Below are 21599 nucleotides of genomic sequence, written 5' to 3' on the forward strand. Positions count from 1 at the left end.
GAGAGGAGAATCAACAGACATGTAAAGCAGTGATGCCTCGTTCAGTTAATTAAGGCTCTAGATAGCAAAATGATCCTACATAGGGCATCAATGAAAATTATCTTTCCTATAAACAGTCTATGCCCAAAATTGCTTTCTTTGGGATTTTTAAGAAGACTGTCTCCACATGGTATTTTTTTTGAAGTACACTGAGACAGTTCACAAAACCCTACTGTATCTCTTTGCAAAAGGACACAAAGCCATCCCAGGCATCCAGACACAGAGCAAGGACTGGCAACCGAGAACAGTCTCGTTCTGACTTCACCTTTGCAAATGGAAGGCAATCTTTGTCTGCTTCCTTGTCTTTTACTTCAAAGTCATAAAGTGCTTTGCACTGAGGTGGAGGCTGAGGTAAAGGTTTGATAATCTGCACAAAATTGGTGGGGAAAAAGCCATGTATGCCGTTGACTTCACCATGGTACCAATTTTCATCCACTTGTCGCCGTAAAATGATGATGTCTCCTTTGCTGAACTTAAGGTCTCCAGGCTCCTTCCCTTCGTAATTGTATAACGCTTTGGCACATGGTAACTGAGGTATACCCTAAAGGAAAGAGATGGGTTTTAATGAAAGAAATGTACAAAAATCCCTGTCCAGTTAACTTCATTAGTTATCACTGTTAGTAAATCAAGGTCAAATCAACAATTTGCCCTAGGAAGAAAAATCTCATTGCATCATCAAGAAACAGCAAGTACGAATAAATGCCACAGTGAGAAACAGCACAGAGTCCAGCTGTTGCCCTCTGACACTTAACCTTCTATTCCTACATTTAATTCAGCGGGAGCTGCAGCCTAGTGTGGGGTTTTCAGTACATGGACATATGTCTGCTGAATCTGGCTCCCCAGTGTAAAATTCAAAAACTCATAAAATCAAAATTTCCCACCTGAATTACTTTACTCAGCAGGATAAATGATAAGCCCTGGGAAGAAAAATTTAAACAGAAGCACAGTTCAGGAATTTATCCATTGTTCTTGAGCTTGACTGATATGAGTCAGAGTTTGGCTCTCGGGCAAAACTTTTCTTACCGCTTTTAATGGGAACAGGTCTTATTCTTTCATGAACTCAACCAGGATTTATTGAGGGTCTACTATGAGCCAGGCTTGGAACCCAACAGTGAGTGAAGCCGTGGAGACCATGTCCTCTAGGAGTTTGTGACCTGTGCTCAGACTGACAGACATCTTTTTACAATCTACATACCATCACGCCACTTGGCTCTGTCCTGAGTAGAGAGCACTATGAGGCTGATAGACTAGTAGATGAGGATTGCACTACATTAAGGTTTTCAATGGAAGCTTTAAAAATGTATATGTGGCCCCAAGGCAATCTCATCACATGGATTACACGACACTTCCTGATGGCACTGAGGAGCCCAGCATCAGTTGTCATGCTAAGATCTCTGGGGCTCCCTACGACACTGTTGTCTATCACTGGTCTAGACAACAAATGGCAAGTCAAACATCACTGAATGAGATTCCTGGGCTCTGCTTTTCATATACTTATGCATTTGTCCATTCATCCAGAAAACATTTATCAAGCTTTTCTCTTTCACCAGGCAACCTGCAGGGCTGGGGAATTAAAGCAGAATAGGGCATCAGTCTCACCTTTAAGCGGTAAGATATGAGAAAGTTACAATAAACTGCAATGAATTCATAGACAGACATGCAAGCAGAGAGATATACACAGGAGTAGAGAGCACAGGTGCAGATGGAATTGCTTCCTGGAGAAAGTAACCCATGAGTCAAATCAAAGTCTACACAGGCACAGCCAGGCAGAGCAGACGGCACCTACACAGGCATAGGGCATCGGTCTCACCTTTAAGCGGTAAGATATGAGAAAGTTACAATAAACTGTAATGTGTTGTGTGGAGGGGTTGGGGTTTGATGATGAATGCAATGCTCTTGGAGATGTAGTCAAAGATTTGGAGTATACACAAGGTAAGTAGAGGTTAGCTTGTCGGAGGGTCTAGAATGTCGCGTTCAAGTTTTCAAAGGGTGTCCTCCTGGCAATGACAAGCCACTCCTGGGTTTGAAGCACAGATGGCCACAATAAGAACCATGACTCTTGCCAGGAAGATCAATCTGGCAGCGGGTAGAAAATGAACAGGAAGTGGCCAGGCGGGCGGACAGCTATGTGCAAAGTACAGATCTCAACTAGTTGAAAAAGAAGTTTTTAAGTTTCGTCTTTCTAATGGAATCGAATTACTCCTATTACTGTCTTCTCCCTAGCCTTCATCTCCACCCCCCCCAAAAAAAAGCAGATCAAAGTTTTACACTTTTGATGGCAATAACCTTCATAGTATAGTTTTAAAACTCAATTTTATGTGAGAGATCTGGAGTCTGGCCTACTCATACATCCACCTTTTTTGTTAATTATTTTTATTTGACTAAGAGGAATAATGGATGCTTGATTTTCAAAATGCTACTGGCAGTCATCTTGCCTTGGCGTGGCCATGTGAAGTTCTCTTTGGTTAATCTGAGTTGCTCTGAGTCCAACACCCCAGGAAGGAAGACAAGGGCTGAACCTTCCAGAACTCCTGACACCTTCACATATGCCCTCTCTTTGACTTTCAGATCCTGCCTGGTATCCTGCCTCCAGCTCGTGGGAGGGAGCTTTGACTGGATCTGGTAAACAATTCTGCTGTGTTCTTTGATTTCTGTAGAAGGGAAATACCCAACTGGAACCCTGGTGCTCCACCACCCTGGGACCTGGGACCACACTCTACTCAGTGTGCAGCTGTGTGGTAGCAGCAATTCTAATTATTGCCAACCCTCACAGAGCTGTCTCACTACATCCTCCACTTTACCCTGCACATCTTGAATTCTGCTTATCTCGATGTAATGTTCTTTCTCCAGATAGGTTTGAGGAGATAACAAATCAACACAACAACAGCTATTATGATGAGGGACATAACAATAGTGAGTTAGCCAGAGGCAGAGACATGAGAAGCACCAGTGAGCTCTGGGCTCATGGCTGATGGGCCCTGAACAGCAGTGTTGGATAATGCAGGCAGCAGTCTCCAGAGCCAGACTTCTTGCGCCTGGATCCAGAGTACAGCATTCCTTGCTGTGTGATGTGGGGCAGGGTAAGCACTCTGTGCCTCAATTTCTTCATCTGGGTTGTTGTGAGGATTTTGTGAATTAATGTATGTAAACCACTACAAATGGCCCAGCAGGTGATAAGTGCCACAAGCATGAACTCTCATTATCAGCATCACCACCCAATGTGAAAAGCCTGCTCACCAGAGAAACACAGCACCTGAAAGTGTATTTGTCTCTACACAGCTGGATGCTTTTCCTTTTGGACAAAATTCACATAGCAATTACACTTTTAATACATATTCACTATATAACAATGCAAAGAATGTTCCTTCTAGGAAGTGCTTGGGATTTTGAAATGTGCATTTCTGAAGCACACATTTGTTTTCTGAGTGGAATCCATTCATCTTCCCGTTGAACAGAAGAAATTACAAATTCACTGACATGCACCGTTTAATAGGGGATGGCATTTTAGATGTGGCTGTAGTTCATCTTGACAGCGCTAATGTAAGGCACTGGAAGCCTGCATGAATTAATTGAAAATCCTATTACCAACTCAGTGACAAATAACTCTATTCACCATTATGGCCTGTTCTCTCGATTTTTTTCCTACCTCAATTAGCTCTGTTTGGCCCACTCTGTCCAAATCCATGCCAGCCAAACCCATGCATCAAAATACAGATTTATCACTCTTAGAAACCACTCTGAACTGCTCCTTGAAGAGGTCTGTAAAACTCCAAAGAACCCACATGTGGCTCTTTTGTGTGATGTTGATATGGGCACTGAAGGAATTTATTTCTTCACAGGTCAATTCTATATATCAGTGGTCAAAGGCATTTCTTCATTTATCTACCAAAGCAAATCTATTAAGGTTCCTAAAAATCATCAAACATTCTTAATACAAGGAATAGCAAGGATTAAAAACTTATGATAATGGTGAAATACAGTATGAGTAGCCCAGTTACGTCCTATGACTGCAATCTAAAACAACTAGTCCATACATACAGACTGGCTACATCCTGGCTGCTAAGGCTTCTTAAGTGATCAGTAACCACAGAGGAGAATCATAATGCCATGGCAATCTCACTCATTTGTGCATCTGGCTGTGTTTTTCTAGGGTGGTGGAGTTTCTTTTTCCAGTTAGATTCTGAGAGGCTAAAAAGTCAGTTTGTGTCAAGTTTCTCTAAAGAAGCCTTCCCACATTAAATAAAATGAATTCTACTTTGATTTCAAACCAAGCAAAGTTCAGTGATCTTTAAAAGACTTATTCCCACACAGACTGCAGATGATTAAGGATAAATGGTTAAACGACTTGGAAGGGCAATAAAAGAATGCATTTTCCTCCTGCAACATCTGAAGGATAAAGCCAAAACAATTGGTTTGATAGCCCAGAACTACTCTTGAGGGTGAAATGCGCCTGGAGCCCTAAGAGGCTCTGCCTTCTCATTCATCTCATTCATCTCCCTAGAAAGGTCTCCAGTCCTGTCATCCCCCCACCCCACCCCTGCCCTCAGAGCCTCCAGCAGCCTTTCCAAACTGCTGCCTTTCTTCAGTATCCTCTCATCAGGCCATGGCCCCCTGAGGATCCGCAGAGCTTACATTTCACTTGGCTACACATAAAAGGGAGTTTAAAAGCAGAGAAAGCAACAGAGAAAGTGACTCTGCAGTCTAACCTTGGGATTGCAGCTGTCATTCATATTGCCGGTGTTATCAAAAAGCTGGGTGATTTAGACAGGTGAAGCACTGTAGCGATTATTAACTTGAAATACATTTCAATACACAATAACTACTTTGTTCATATGAGAAAAAAAAAGAATAAATACGGCAATGGGCCAGTTTTACTTTCCAAGTAACTTTTGCTTCAAAATTATACCTGTAGGTACTTCATGAGACCTGCACACAAATATTTTCCATTCAGTGCTTTACACTCCATCAAGTGTATTCCAATATATCTGGTAAAGGGCTATTTGGTGATGTAGTTGAGATTCTAACAGGTAAATATAAAACATTCACTGCCAATTTACTTTATAGACTCTTAAATGCCAATCCCCAGATATACATGCAAGACGGGCCTCTTTAAATTCAAAATTCTTCATGCATGTCTTACTGCTCCATAAAGTAAAAAAGATTCAATGACCTCCTAAAAAAAGAGTATCCCAAAGATGGAAACTGCAATAAAGTGTGAATAATTTAATGATTTCACTATCTAAATTGGCACAAACTCCAGCTGACTCCAACTTGACATTCAAACAGAAAGAGGTATAAGGAAAGACATCCTAGAAAGAGGTGTAAGGAAACAATAACCATAGGAAGTACTGGACATGGTATTGTACTTTGAGGAGCAAAATATGTTGAGAAAGGGAAAGGATTTTTTAAATGTTCTTCATACAACGTAATACGTATTGGCTCTTCCCTGTAAGGTGAAAGTCTATAATGATGTAATAACAGTATTTCATTTAAAATGCAGTTCTTCCCTAAGTCATTAAAACTTAAGCATTTTTCTCAAGACATTTAGGTTGGACTGTCATTCAAATATTATTTGACCATCACTTGAATGTTTCAACTTAAGATAATAAATATCCAAGATGAATGCTCCAGGTTATTTTACCTGAACAATATTAGAAGGGATCATAGCCCATCTTTTGATTTGTCTCCTTTTATATTTATTCATCAAAGCACTGTCCTGCATATTTTTATTTGATGATTGCTTTAAGCCTCCACTTCTTACTCACCTGAAATTTGCCACATAAAATTTTCTCTTCAGACCAACTTAAACCTACCAGCATTCTGAGGGTGGCAATGTAGGTAAACAAAATGCAAAGCCTTTTTTCTTCATTCACATTTGTTCTTTTTGCTCTTTTATTTTTAAAAGATTTATTTATTCATACAGCACCAGGGTACAAGCCAGAGGTGCAGGGGTGCTAAGAGGGATACTAGAAACAGAGTGGGGAGCAGAACAGGCAGATCTATGTAGAACACTGCTGAGGGGAGCAGGAGGTGGGTCAGGAGAGGTTCTTCACTCCATCCCTAAACCCAAATACCTCTAAACAACAAGGTTGAAAATTGTCTGCTATTTGGCCACAAGCTATTTGGATAAAAACACCATGTGGGTTGATGAATTGCTGTGCCATGTGGATCACCTCCGGGGCTGGGGATCAAACTCCCACTGAAGCGGCTGCCACTGGCATGCGTGCTGTGTCCTAACCCATTGCACCACCAGGGAGGGCCCTCTTTGCTCTTTATTCTTCTACCCTGCTGTGCCCTTTTTTTGTATACTTATTTTCATCAGTTTTCTCCTTAAGTAGACCATTCCCAGCCAGTCAGTCTTCCTCATCTAATCGAAAACTGGATTTAGTCACACTGTTCCTCAAGAAAGGAGGCCAGGCCAGCTGGGCCCTCATTGAGTGGCCTCAGCTCCTGCTCACACTCCTCAAACTTTCTCCATCCACTTCCTCCCCATACTTGGCTCCTCACCTCAACTCCCGCAATCCATGAACCCTCATGTTGTTTCTATCCCAACTTGTGATCAAATAGCAGTTACAATTTTCAACCTTGTTGTTTAGAGGTTTTTTGGTTTAGGGAAGGAGTGAAGGAGGGAAGGGAAAAAAAATAGGTATCAGGGAGAAGAGAAAACACAATAGCTTTCTTACCAATTTCCCTAGACTGAACTACTGATACTTAAATGGTAATATACACTCCTTTACCTAATTGATTTGAGTAATCAAATGTAAACACATAATAAAATTAGTTGAGATCAAAAATTTATGTCTAAACATCCAAAGTTGAGGAAAAAATGATATGAGACTAGAATCTATGAGACTAGAGACTAAAAAACTCATTTTTCTTCTAGAAACTATGATATAGAGAACAGATCAATGCATGGGCTAGCCCACTTCCAGGTCCCATCTCTCCTTGTCCAGGAGCACCGAGGGTCACAGTTTGAAAGTCAATGTTGTAAGGGGAGAAGTGGACTAAGGGACATTTAAGGGATTCAAAACACTCTAAGATCTCCAGAGGCAGTAAGAGAATCCTAAGAATATAACCATAGTAGCAAGAGTCATGCCTGAAGCGTGATTTTATCCATATCACCTACGTTTCTACAATCTGGAGAAATCCCTCTTCAATCAAATTAACTTTCTAAACCATGGATTTTATAGTTTATGGTGAAGCCATCTGCATTTACTTCTGTTCCACTTTACATTCTCCACCCTCAGCAAGCAAATCAGTCTACCGTCATTCACCTCCCTCCCAAACATGCTTTCCTTCCTTGCACCAGTTTAAAGATTTGTGTGCACCCTCCCCCAAATTCATATGATGAAATGTGAAACACTAATCCTTAGTGGTGACAGCATGAGGAGGTAGGGCTTTTGGGAGAGGCTGCGTGCGTCAGAGTCCTGGAAGAACTATTATAGAAGCACACCCTCCCAAGCCCGGTTGTGTCTTGTGAGGCTACAGCAAGAAGGTGCCAGCTATGAGCCATGAAGAGGGCCTTATGTTCTGGAAATGGGCAGCTGTGTGCTTTGTACAAAACAAATCAATGGCATTTGAAAAACGTGAAACAAATTATGAGGAAACCACAGCAAACAAATATTTTCCTTATAAACTCATTTGGTGGTTAGGAGAACAAAGTCGTGGAGCTGATACAGAACTTTTTTCTGGGATGGCCTTAAAATGGGAGTATTCAAGTAACAGAGAAATCATTAAAGAAAACAAATCTTAGGAATTTCTCTAAGGGAGATAGCTATAGAGAATGCAGTCACGGAGATAAAATGCAGGAAATTCGTGTTACTCACTGCCCTGAATATTAGTTTTCTGTTTCATCACATGTTTAATAATTACAATAGTATTTGCAAAGACTGGGAAAATTCCCTGTAACTTGAGCTATATTTGAGGACTCATAGCAGGATGAGAATATTTCCTGGTAAAATGTCAAGTTTCTATCTATTTGGAAAACAGTTTAATTCCTGGCAAAGAACCTGCCCCTGTCCTAGACTAAGTCTACTACCTATCCCTGGGGCATGAGGTTAGACAGAGGCCAACTCTACATGGACCATGCCTAATGCTTACAGAAACCTAGGAGAATCAAAAACAGGGGTTCCATTAAGGGAAGGGTTGGGGGGTGGAGGGACATGGCAGGTTTTAATATCAAACTGAAAGACTTCAATCTAATCCAATTGCGTGGTTTTAGATTTGTTTGTTGAATGTTGTCATTCATACCTTAGAGAGAATATCTGCTCATAGAATTTAAATGACGTTGAATGTGAAAAATGATTCACAATTTCAGAATAAAACAGCATCAGAATACCCCCCATATATATGGACAACTAGATAAATGTGTCAAGACACTCCACTTGAGAAAAAAATAAGTCTCTTCCACACATGGTCCTATAACAATCAGAAGCCTATAGGGGGAAAATCAGTTGACTCCTACTTCATATCATACATCAAAATAAATTTGAGATAATCCCAATATGAGATGGAAAAGCTAAAACTGTAAGTTTTCTTAGAGAAAACAAAGGAGTATCTTACTAAGGAGACAGACCAAGTAAACAAACAAACAAAAAAGCCGAACTAACCATAACATTTATAAATCAGACTTCACCAAAATTGAAACGTGTTCATCATAAGACACAACTGAAAATTAAAATGTAAGTCACAGGCAAGGAAATATATTTGCAATACATACGTCTGGCAAATCCAGAACTATAATGATCTACTACAAATCACCAATTGATACAATTTAAAAACAGGCAAAAGTTTGCACACACTTTAAAAGGAAGATCTGTATCAATGAAAAGATACTCAACATAATTAGTTATGAGAGACAGGCAAAATAAAATGTAATTTCAAATCCATTAGAATGATTAAAATTTAAAAGTCTGACAACAGAAAATGCTGTCAAAGATACAGAGCAAATAGAACTCACCTACATTGGAGGTGGAAGTCTAAAATAGTACACCCACTGTGCTGATAGCTCTCTGTCAGTATGTGTAAAGTTACACATACATCTACGCTATGACTCAACAATCCCAATACTATCTTAACGCGAAAAATAAAGACATATATCCACACAAAGATGAGTACAGCAATACTCAAGACAGCCTATAGCCCAAGCTGCAAACTCCAGTATCTCACCTGATGGCCAGGACATATTGAGTCGCATAAACAAAGGAATAGGTAACTGCAGCATCATTCAATGGGGAGAAGTTGGAAGACATTATGGCAGACAAGCCACAGGAACTGAGTTGTTTTCATGGGCAGTTATAAAGTTATAAACAAGTCTTGTGCAGGGAAAATAAGCTGGCTGCACAGTCACTGAGGAAAAAGTACAGATTCAAAAAAACCTGATGCATGTGCTATTTAGGTAGCAGAGAAGAACTTTCCAGCAGTGAGGATTGTTAAATATTGAAATGGATCATGCTATCTCTTTTATTGAAGACATTTAAAAATAGGACAGCCTCAGAGGTTTGGTTCTACCCAAAGGCAAAGGGTCAGATTATGACCTATAATCTCTAGTGATACTAAGATTTCTTTGGCAATCAAGTCATTTGAAAGAACGGTTTTTCTTCTTGATGATTTCTTCCTTTGTTTCTTTGTAAGTGATGGAATTTCAAAAATAGAGTAAGCTTAAGGTACGGAGAGTTACCAGGAAGGAGACATTTGGAAAGACAGCAAAATGACAATATGAGTAAAAAAGGCAGCCTCGGTATCAACTGCAAAGTCCATGGCAATCATGACAAAGTCATTAGGGAAGGTAAAGAGAAGCTCAGCTGTGGTCATCACACCCAATTCCTTTATCTCATTGTATTTGTATCAAAAAGGTAATACTGTATGCTACTGTTACTGCTCTTCAAAGGACTGCTCTGTTAAGTCAAGTCTGAAGATTACATAGGGAAGAGTGAATAACTACCATCCTCTATTTTGAAATCTATTACAAGGACATAAAACCAATCCTCTAAAACCCATAAGGTAGAATCAAAGTCTTTAAAATATTAATTAATTCTCTTTTTCATTAAAAAAGCCAACCCTGGCCCTCCCTGGTGGTGCAGTGGGTTAAAGCACAGCATTGAGAATCTAAAGCCGCTTCTGCATGAGTTCGATTCCCGCCTGCCCTGGAGGTGACCACATGGTGTGGCAGACCTCTCCTGACCCACCCGCTGCTCCCCTCAGCAGTGTACTTCGTTGATCTGCCTGTTCTGTTCCCTACTCTGTCTCTGGTGAAGCCTCTCACCGCCCCTGAGCCTCTGGCCTGTAACCCCAGTTCTGTATGTACAAATAAATAAATCTTTAAAAAAAAAAAAAAAAGCCAACCCTGTCTATATATATGCACACACATTTTGGTTTTCAGAAAAGAGCAAAAGTATTAATTAAGTGTAGAGACAAGAACACAGTTCATTGTACAGGTTCCTGTACATATTGTCATTTTACTCATATTGTCATTTTGCTGTCTTTCCAAATTCACCCCTCACCTTTGGTTTAATCTGATGAAACAAGATGCTTTTAAAAATATCTGTAAATATTCTGTGGTGACTAGAAAACACTAAATGTCTTTATTCTTAATTTCTCTTTCACATGTATGTAAAACATACTGTTAAGGAAAAACATATCCATTACAATTAATTCTGCCAATTAAAACAAGCAATTTTATTGAAGCTTTCCTCCAAAAAAGTACCCCATTTTAAATACAATGTTCACCAAAAATAAGAAATAAGAAACTCAAGGGGAAAAGTTTAATAACTAAGCCAGTTCTGACAAACCCAAACCTAACTCTTCTATTTTCCCCCAAATAATTTAAATGGTAGGTAATGAATTATAGGTGTTTCAACCATAATGAAGCAACATCTATGAATGATTGCTTTCATGTTTCTATAAAAAATACTATAATAGTACAAAGTGATAATTCTATTTGTGCACATGTGAGACTATTTTTATTAAATATAAATATATACTATAAATATATACTATATATACTATAAATATATACTATTATATAGTATAAGTATATACTATATTATACTATAAAGACTATACATTATTCAAACTGTATTTAAAGTAGAAAAGTTGAGATAAAGAAAAACTAATCTGAGATGGCTATGTCAACAGATTACATTACAGTTTCAAGACATCTACGAATAGACCACATCTGCATTCTTACTTTTTAATTTTTTAAGATTTATGATTTATTTATTTATTTATACAGAACTGGGTATAGGCCAGAGGTGCGGGGGAGAGGGAGTGAAAGGATTCACCAGAGACAGAGTAGGGAGCAGAACAGGCAGACTGATGAAGTACACTGCTGAGGGGAGCAGCGGGCGGGCCAGAAGAGGTCTGCCAGCCATGTGGGTCACCGCCGGGACGGGGAATGGAACTCGCACTAATGTGGCTGCTGCTAGCTTCTATTGCTGCGTCCACCAGGGAGGGCCCTACATTCTTTTCTAAAACTTTTCTTTTAAGTCTTTTCTTTGACTAAATGTTTCTTTGGGAAAAGTAACAAGTTTTCATGCTCACCATGTTGTCACCTGAGGGTTAGGCTGTATCACAATCACCTTTATGCCTGACAGCCCAACACACTGCAGAGAATCTACTGGCAAGGTGACTGCTTTCCAGCTGCCTCTATTCCACCCATCCTACAGAGAGCTGACAGATTCATTTTCTAAAAGTGTAGCTTCTATCAGATATTTGGTCCCATCAGCCATTTTTTAAATTCACTTACTTGCAGATTTACTTTTTAGCATTTAAAATGCCTATAATCTGACCCCAAACTATATTCTTCAAGAAGTATTTACTATTCTAACCAAGTGAGATTCCTACTGTTTCCCCTGAGAAGGTCTCTCTTTTCCCACCTCTGGGATTTCTCTCTGCACTCTTCCTCAGATCCCATAGTCACTTGTCAGGAGTGACTATCCCTCAAGACACAATCCAAATACAGCATTCCTGAGAGCCTTACTGCCTACTACAGACATATAATCCTCCCTTTGAACCCCAGAAGGTTTTGTTTATAGTTCTCTGTTGGCTTTATTGTACCTTTCATTATATGCATCTGAGTACTTAAACAATATTGCTACCAGACTGAAAATCCTTTGAGAGCACAGACTGCCTCTTGTGCCATCTTGAATAAGCTACAGAGAGTTGTATTTTATCTTATATGTAGTAAACATATTTACAGAAATTAATTAGATCAGGGCCCGCCCCCACCCCCCAACCTCTGGCAATTCTTCTGGCCCCTATTATATGATTCTCAGAAAGAGGAAGCTGGCTCTCCACTCCTACCTTGCACTCTCTTCATACTGGCAGTCTCTTCATACTGGCACTGTGTTGGTGTTAGACTCCCACAACTTCTACTTAGGACCTGAGTAGAGAGGCTGTATATTAACTACCTGCTTGTATGCACCTACCACACAGAGGGTCAGGGCACTGATAAGGGTGTCTGCTTGCATTTTGGGTTTGTTGTTGTTGTAATTTGCCTTTAACTAGGTAAAGAAATCAGAGGAGGAGACTTAAAATTAAGGCAGCTGTTTGCAGAGGTAGGCTAAATACATGTACTTTTAATTGCCTGAGTGGCCTCCCTCCAAAGGTCACATTAAAATAACAAAAAGTATTTAAAAAAATAAACATGGCAGGGTCCAGAAAATAAGATAAACATCTACTAGTGTGCCAGAAAAATTTAAGAACTTCCAGAAGAGAAAGCAAGCAGAATGAGAAAATTTTCCATGGTTAGACAGAAAACAGTAACAGGCCAAGGTCAATGACCTTCCTCATGATGAAGTACATATCCCCCAATAGAAGGGATATAAACAAAGATGAAAAATAACTAAAAATGTTGAGAAATGAAAGATCAGCAGTCATCAGAGAGTTCAGAAAGAGTAGGAAGAGACAGTGAGGGGGAGAAGAAATACTGTAAAGGGAGACATTTTTCAAAAGTTAAAGACTCTCAAGATCTCAGCTACAATAGTCTTAATGAAGTTTCAAGGCCCATACTCAGACACATTTCAAAACTACAAAGATAAGGAGAAAAAAATTCTAAAAGACAGGGCAAAGAGTTTACTGCTACCAGAAGTGTGATGGAATATTCTTGGCAGCAATACTGGATAAAACAGAACAGACTGACCGATGCCTTTCAATCTGTGAAAGTACATGATTTAGAAAATCTTAGACAGCTGAATTGTTAAATATGAATGTGGACAACATAGAGACAACACATTCTTGACCACTCATAATCTCAGAAAGTTTATCCCCTGTGCATTTCAAGTGAATAAAGAGATTATCTAAGAAAGTTAACTCTCATCCTACCGCCTAAACAGCCCACAGAAGAATCCTACAGAAAAATACTGGAGGCTGAATATAAGCTAGAAGATATGAAGAAATGGAAAATAACTTAATGAGGATCCAGTGCATGCAGAAGTTGGGTTCATTTCACTTGCAGTGGGATAGGGTCTGATAACAGGGGTTGCATTTCTTTCTGTGTGGATTCAACCACAATACAACAAATGCTGTTTCCGTGTGGTTTCAATTTTTAGGCTCAATCTCTATACACAAATCAAAAAAGAACTAGTTATAGTGACATATTGGAATGATATAAACTCAAATAACATAAAAATAGTGAACAAAATCAAGTTTAGAGAGTAGGAGATGCCATGGGGAAGAAGTAACCTAAAATGTATCAATTTAAAGTATCTGACGTAGTATTGCTTAAAGCAGAGAAGTCAAGAAGTAGAAAAATTATTTGCCGCGGGAAGGTAACCAGTAGAAAAACTAAAAAATATGAAATTATATAAATATTTATCTCTAGAAAGCTCTACTAAGTTATGAGAAAGTGGATACTTTTATTTACAGTCTACAGTATATATGTAGGTATATATATATATATTGTCCATTGTGAACAGACAAAACTAAAAATAAAATGCCTAAGGAAAAATGCAGTTAGTAAAATTCTGATGTCCTCACTAGTTATTTTACACTGTTTATTAGGTAATTCAGACATACAAAGATAACCCTGTACCCACAGCCTAACTTTCGAAAAAAATATTATACATGCGGTTAAAGCCATTTATGTTTTTGGTCGTTAATCTCACAGAAGCCTTTAAGAGAAATTTAAGGGAAGCTAGGTGCCTCCTCCAGTCCCTGTCACTCCTATTATCAAGTAGGACATTCAGTTGACTAAATAACTGACTCTGGCATTTTACTGAATTATCAATATGACATCAGTAAAATGATGCCTGCTGCTATTCAGACTCTTTCATTAGAAACAGACTTTTCTTTGTTTATTGTGCTACATATGGATATAAAAAAGGAGTGTCTATCATAAGTGCAAGTGTTAAAAACAAGACATTAACTCTCCACCATCGTGGCCTTCATTTCAGTAAGACCTTGTGATTCAGTCCATAGGTGTGATTTCACATTGAGAGTGTATGTCTAGGACCTGACAACCCCAAGGTACTGTAATTATGGAACCAAGGGAGTTAAGTGTTTGCTTTGGAGAAAATAAAAGTGCCAATACTCCCCCTCAATCAAGAGGGGGGAGTTGATAGAACTTTTGAAATATGTGGAAATTGTAAGACACAAATACCTACTTCTTGTGCAAAATGAAGATGTGAAAGTGTGATCCCAACTGTCATTTGCCTATACAAGCTACTTTTAAAGAGGAGAGGCTGGCAAGTAGAAAAGAATATGAACTCTTAAAGCCATAATCACCAAACTTCAATTAACCGAGACAAGGTTTTAAGGTGTTTAAAATAAAATCCTCGCCTCATCCTCAGAGTTCTTTAAAACTCGAAGGACAGCTGGCACCACCAGGCACACAGATCTGACCGTAAGGATACAGCATGCTTCAATTTTAATTTCCCTTGAGTCACTGTGTGTAGCGTTTTGTGCGTGTGTGTGTGTGTGTGTGAGAGAGAGAGAGCGCGTTTTGTGCGTGTGTGTGTGCGTGTGTGTGTGTGTGTGTGTGAGAGAGAGAGAGAGAGAGAGAGAGAGAGAGAGAGACATACCTGGTGCAGCCCTACAGCCCTACCCTGAGAAAATAAAAACTGATGCTTTTCAAAGATTACTGAGCACAGGGATCATGTTGTTCATCTGCTGTGCAGATTCCCATTCAGGAGAGCTGTCGAGGGCTGCTCGGGCTGCTCGGGGACCCACACCTGAGAAGCACAGAGTCAGCATGGGTCTCCTTGCCAAAGGCCTTAGCTGGTTCTTCTTCCTCACCTGCCCCAGGACATAACGAGGAATTTTTTTTAAACATGAGCTAGTCAACAGCAAGGTTCCAGAGGAGACACCCAACCCTTGTCTTAGTAACTGCCCGGAAAATGGCAGGTGTAGGTGGGGGTCCAGGGCTTCCCTCCCTCTGTCAGTGTTATTCTTCTTCAACAATACATGTGTCTAATAAATACATCTAAACACCTACTTCGAATTCACAGCAAAGAACAGTGACTGGTAATTCCTACACGCCTTCACAGCAGCATTAGTTTAGCTACATTAGAAAGGATGACAAGCCATCTTTAAGCACAGCACTTGCATGTAATTCAATTATTACAAAACAAGTAAGAGATGTCATGCCATCTGTGAGAGCTCCACATACAGATGTCTGGTAGGTTGAATGACCCATAATTAGGATTTTGCTAGTTTCTTTGTCTTCCAATTTAAAATTCTTTCAGAAAACACAGGTCTTTTCCTAAAGATGTCCTCAGCTGGTACCCTAGAGATCTTTATAAACACCCACTTGTTCCAAAGGAGACATTTTTCATCCTGTAATTAAATAAAAAGGCATAAACTAAACAAAGGACAATACTTGCAAGAACAGAAACAAAGTTATAAAATTAAGCACTGAAAGTTCCCCAGGCAGATTTTAATGAACACAAAATAAATTTGTAAATTCAATGAAAGTTTATTAAACAAAGGACATCTATAATCCTTTGCATGTGTCCACATCTCTAAAAAGATTCATCTAATAAGAGGCATGTTAATTTTACTGTGTTAGCAGGGTGACCTACTTTTTTTTTTAATAAACTACTCACATGTTTAAAATATATCTCCATTTTCAAGTTATTTACATGTATGTAGGCAGGTTTCCATGAAGGAGTTAAAAGAAGCAAAACGCTTTTCAGTATCTGTATCTGTAGCCCACAGATACAGGTTCCTGTGTATCTGAAGGGAAAACACTACTGTGTGTATGGAACACAAACACACGTATGGCCACTCACTCAAAAACTAATAGATAAATGTGCTAAAATTTACCTCTTCCAGGCGACACTCTTGTGAGGTTGGAGACAGAGAATCATGGGAGGCTGGGGCTGGAAGAGACTGTGACCCTGTCTCACATTATCAGAACAGGAAGCTGAATTGAACGGCTCAAAGCACATGGCTGGCTAGTGGCAAAGTCAAGACCCTAAGATCCAAGGACATGTTACCCTATATGGCAGAAGCGACTAAGCAAATGAGATTCAGAACCTTGAGATGGGGAGGTAATAGTGGGTAACCCAGGTGTGTTGAGTGTAATCACACAGTCTTTAAAACAAACTAATATTAGGGTCCTCCCTGGTGGCACAGCGGGTTAAAGCAAAGCACAAAGAAGCTTAAGCCACTTCTGCATGAGTTCGATTCCCGCCTGCCCGGGAGGAGACCACATGGTGAGGTAGAGCTCTCCTGACCCGCCCGCTGCTCCCCTCAGCAGTGCACTTTGTGGATCTGCCTGTTCTGTACCCCACTCTGTCTCTGGTGAATCCGCTCACCCTCCGCATCTCTGGCCTGTACCCCAGTTCTTTACGAATAAAATAAATAAATCTTAAAAAAAAAAAACTAATATTCTCAGTTGAGTTCAAAGTCAGAGCAGATGTGACTACAGAGGGAGTCAGAGAGACGCAATGTTGACGGTGGTCAAGAGGAGGGAAAAGACCACCAGCCAAGGAGTGCACAAAGCTGCTGAACACTGGCAAAGGCAAGAACACAGGTTCTCTCCTCGAGCATCCCAAAGGCAACACAGGCTTGATTTCATACCTTGATTTCAGCCTACTTGAACCCCTGGTGGACTCTGACCTACAAAATCGTAAGATAATAAATTTGTGTTGCTTAAAACTACTATGTTTGCAGTGACCTGTTAGAACAGCAAAAGAAAACTAATTCACTGTGTGTATCAACATCCAGCATGCTCATCCCTTGGCCAGTCTGATGGCAAAGTCACTTGGGACAGACCTAGTCTTGCATCACATCTCTCTGCCCACACTCAGGTTATATGAGGATAACTTCAGCGGAGCGGAGCACAGCTTGACAGCACAAAAGAGGGTTGCTGAACGCCTCATACAAAGACAAAACTGCGCAAACTTTGAGCAAGTTCAATTTCACTGTTTACTTTAGTTCATTCTTTGATCTACATTCACTTCCAAGTGAAATAAAATTGACTTTGAATAAATTTTACAGTGTTCTACTTGAAACAGCTGGTTGGACTTTTCCAAAAGCATCTTGTCAGAAATATGTATTTTTTCCCTAAGATGTATTCCACCCACTAAGTCATACCAGAAGCCTTGGTAATCATGGTAGATTACAGTGTGAACGCAAATTCCTCTGATTTCCATTCTGCAATAAGCTTCTTAGTGGAAGGTGTGAATGCATCAAATGCTTTAAATTTAAAGCAACGGAAACCTGCATGAACCATGGGCACAGCAGCAGAAATTAAAAAAAAAACAAACTTGTACTTCCAGCGCTACAACTAAAACCAGACCATGTGCGTAACAGCAAAAGCAGCAAATACAGCAAAATGCAACCCAAACCCTACTTGATCTTTTTCTTTGTAATTTCCAACTTCATGAGTATTGCTCTGGGAAGGGATTAACCATAAAGATTAAAGGGGGTGGGGGTGGGGGGAGAAGGAGGAGTTAAACTGAAAACGTATAGATGAGAAAAATGTGCCCAAACCAGAGACTCTGAAAGCTCATGTTCCAAGTCCTGCTTGTGTAAATACTGATCCTCCACCTCATTTCATTGTTGACATTACATAATTAGCCAGTTACAATAATAACACTAAAGCTTAACACACTGCCACAACCAGAGGAATTTTAACTACTCTGGTGAATTGCTGTCACCAGCTACATTTGTGCTGAGCTTCAAAGCAAAATTGGGGAAAGAAAAGAGAAGAACATTTAGTATGCAGACTAAGAGAGACTAAACAAGGGGAGTCTGGCCCATGCAGGATTTGGGTTTCTGGCACCCTCCCTCCCCCAAACCATCTTGTTGTTGTTTTTAATTAGTTGGTTCAGAGTTTGGTTGTCACCTACTCAAGTAAATAAGATTCAGGAAAAGCACCTCATACACACTGTGATGTCATAAAAACATGTCAGCTGAGATCAGATTTGTACCCATAAAACAGACACTTATAACCGATGACTTTATTGTTAACATAACTTTGCTCTCCCTTCAAAAAAAAAAAAAAATCCCTAAATGAAACACGTAAGACACTTTAACTCTTTGACTTTTTTAACTCTCAACAAACATTTAAAACTTAACCTGGGATATCTCAACCTGTCAGCACTCCCTTCACTAGTCAAAGAAAGTTTCACCTGCTCGTGACTCTTTCTCTAGTCACACACTCACAAGAGGAAACAGTCAGTGCTGTTAAATCTGAAATGGAGCCCAGCCCAGTACTCAGGAAAATCTCAGAGAATATACTGAACATTCTCAGACACTGTCAGGGATGCCCAAGCCTTCACTGAGTTGCACAACTGTTTGAGACCACAGTCCTGTGAACTATGAAATATGGAAGGAAGCTTAGAGATCTAGTCCGTGTCTCTTGTTTTACAGAAGAAAACAGAAATGTATCTTTCCTCCCGTTGCAGCTAAAGCACAAAATTCTCATATGCTAAGCATCTACAGGGCAGGCCAGTCCCTGGGGCCTGTTCTGGGGAGGGCAAACCTGAGGCTGTGGCTCAGGCCCCATCCAGGTCATGAGGAAAATAATGGCCTGCTGGCACGGTTTATCCTGTTTCCTCCCTTCTTCGCTGGTACCACCCCTTACCTCCTAATCCCTCCTCACCTATGTTCCATCCAAAACTGTCTTAGCAAAGCCTTGCTTTGGAGAAACCATTTAATAATAGAAGACTCCTGAAGATGAGTAAGATCTATTAGGCACCCAAAAAATTAATATAATGGTGAGATCTGGGACATCCTGATGACATCTGAGTGTGTAAAAAGTCCCTCTAGCACACTCCTAGCTCTGTCATATGGATAATCATTATGTTTGCATTAATTTAGCTCCTTATCTTGTCCATTTGTTTTTAAATTTTTAAATTTTATGATAGGAATGTTGAACATGACAGCTACCCTCCAAAATTTTAAGTATATAATATGGTATTGTTAGCTACAAGCACGATGACACACAGCAGGTCCCCAGAACTTACTCACAGTCCCCGGAACTTACATTATCCCCTTAAATTCCACGAACTTGCCCTTTTTGTCCCTTTGAAACGGCTGCTTTTGACTTATTCTCAGTCTGTAAGAAGTGGTTGCAGAGAAGAGCAAAAAAGAGACAGCAGGGGGCCATACACCTGCTACCTCACAGAGCTAAAATAAGGTCGCCCACCTGGGGAGCCTTGAGGAAGTTTCAGGGATGGAGTGAGTTCTTCTCCCCAAAGTTCCGTCCATCTCCTGCCAAAAGCCACATTGCTTCCCTATCATTACTGCACACCCATCTTCACACACACTATTCTATCAGATGTCTATTTTTTTATTGTGTAGTCTCTTATTAAAATGAGGAAAGGAACTATATTTTTCATTTAGTGGAACATCCTTACAGCCTAGAGCTGTACCTGGCATCTAGTGGGTACTCAAATAATTTCTTGCTGAATGAATAAATGGTATCTTGTGTGTGTGTGTGTGTGTGTGCACTGTGCAGAGGAATACAATTTGAGGACTTTCAGATACAATATGAAGACTATTCTGGAAAAGCCAAATATGTGATTGGCATACTTGGATTGTATATTCTTGATTCAGTGGAGTAAAATTAGTAAGTTTATTTATGAATAATTTTTTAAGTGAAAAGATATTAACTGCTGCAACTTATTTTTTTGAATCAGGTGAAAAACAATCACTTACCAAAAAAGGGAGATGAAAAACATCATTTACTGAGCAGCTGCTTATACACAAGGGTTGAGAAGAGCCCGGTCCATGGGTTTCAACACACATACAATTCAGAATGCCAAGATGCTTTCTCTTGTCAAGGTATTCTTAATTGTCTGACATAACCTTAGTAATTCAGAATTCCTCAAAAATACTACGGTAGAATCCCTATGTTTATCACAGCACTATTTACTATAGGCAAAACCTGGAAAAAAACAAATGCCCAACAACAGACAATTGGATCAAGAAGATATGGTATATATACACAATGGAATATTACTCAGCAATCAGAAAGATAAACTTGTGCCATTCACAGCAACATGGATGGAGCTAGAAGGGATCATGATGAGTGAAATAAGCCAGAAGGAAATAGAAAGATATCTGGATGGTTTCACTTATAGGAAGACCACATAGGAACCAAATGAGATATGGGGGGTGGGGGTGGGAATTAATAACAATACAAAACACACACAAAAAGACAAAAACAAACAGAATTATAAACCAGAGACATCCTGTAGGAGAGGAGGAGGGAGAGGGGTTGGTAGGAGGGAAGGAGGAGCACAGGGGACTGTGGTGATGGTGCATGGGCAAGATGGGGGAGGAAATTCTTTGGGGTCTACACCTGAGGGAGGTGAAAGTAAACACTGTTTTAAAATAAACAACGATGTATATATATATATATATATATATATATATATATATATATTTAAAAACATCATGCTGGTGACTACCTCTACTTCTACAATCTAAGAGAAATTCAATTATCATAGACTAATGTTTTTGAAATTCAGTCCAACTCTCATGGGATAAAGAGGGTTGATGGAAAGTATTTCTCCAAAACACAAATGATTCAACCTAGCATCTCAGCTGCTTGTTAAAAGTCACCTTTTGCTGTTTGACCTTCTTCATAGCAGACTCTATTACAGAAGGACTGAGTGGTCCTTCCCATGGTCCAGGTTTCAAGGGAAAGAATAACAAGCACTGGCTGTGTAGATATTATATTTATTCTTTCCTTAAAGAGATTACGCTATGACATAGGTTAGTACGTAAAGAATTGCTTTCTTCTGTCATAAAAGGAAAGAAGAAATGTGGCTTTAAAAAAAAAAACATTTATAATATAATAGCTTATTTTTACATCATTTTGTGCCTTTTTCCATCTCAGTTGTTATCTCCATGAGCTTCCCATCACCAAATCACCCATCTGCCATCACCATAGTCCAGTGCACTTCCTCCCACCCCCATTTTTGATCCCACTCCACCCTCATAAAATGTCTCTTGTATATAGTTCATTATTATTATTATTATTTTATCCCCCCAGTCCTTTATACTCCTGCTGAGTGAAACTATCCAGTATTGTTCCTTTTCTTTCTGGCTTATTTCACTAAGCATGATTCCTTCCAGCTCCATCCACGATGCTGCAAAAAAAG

General features: G+C 39.6%; 1 protein-coding gene across 2 annotated transcripts in view; it reads right to left on the minus strand.

Moving 5' to 3' along the window:
- SH3RF1 (SH3 domain containing ring finger 1) overlaps positions 1 to 21599 on the minus strand; it is a 151549-nt gene that overhangs the window by 61814 nt on the left and 68136 nt on the right. For both annotated transcript variants that reach the window (XM_012724972.1, XM_004682388.2), the window contains exon 2: positions 305 to 580. In XM_012724972.1, coding sequence (XP_012580426.1) covers positions 305 to 580 — 276 coding nt within the window. The remainder of the gene's footprint in view (positions 1 to 304; positions 581 to 21599) is intronic.

This window comes from Condylura cristata, unplaced genomic scaffold, assembly GCF_000260355.1.
Source record: "Condylura cristata isolate star-nosed mole 26May11 unplaced genomic scaffold, ConCri1.0 scaffold00014, whole genome shotgun sequence".
Lineage (NCBI taxonomy): Eukaryota > Metazoa > Chordata > Mammalia > Eulipotyphla > Talpidae > Condylura > Condylura cristata.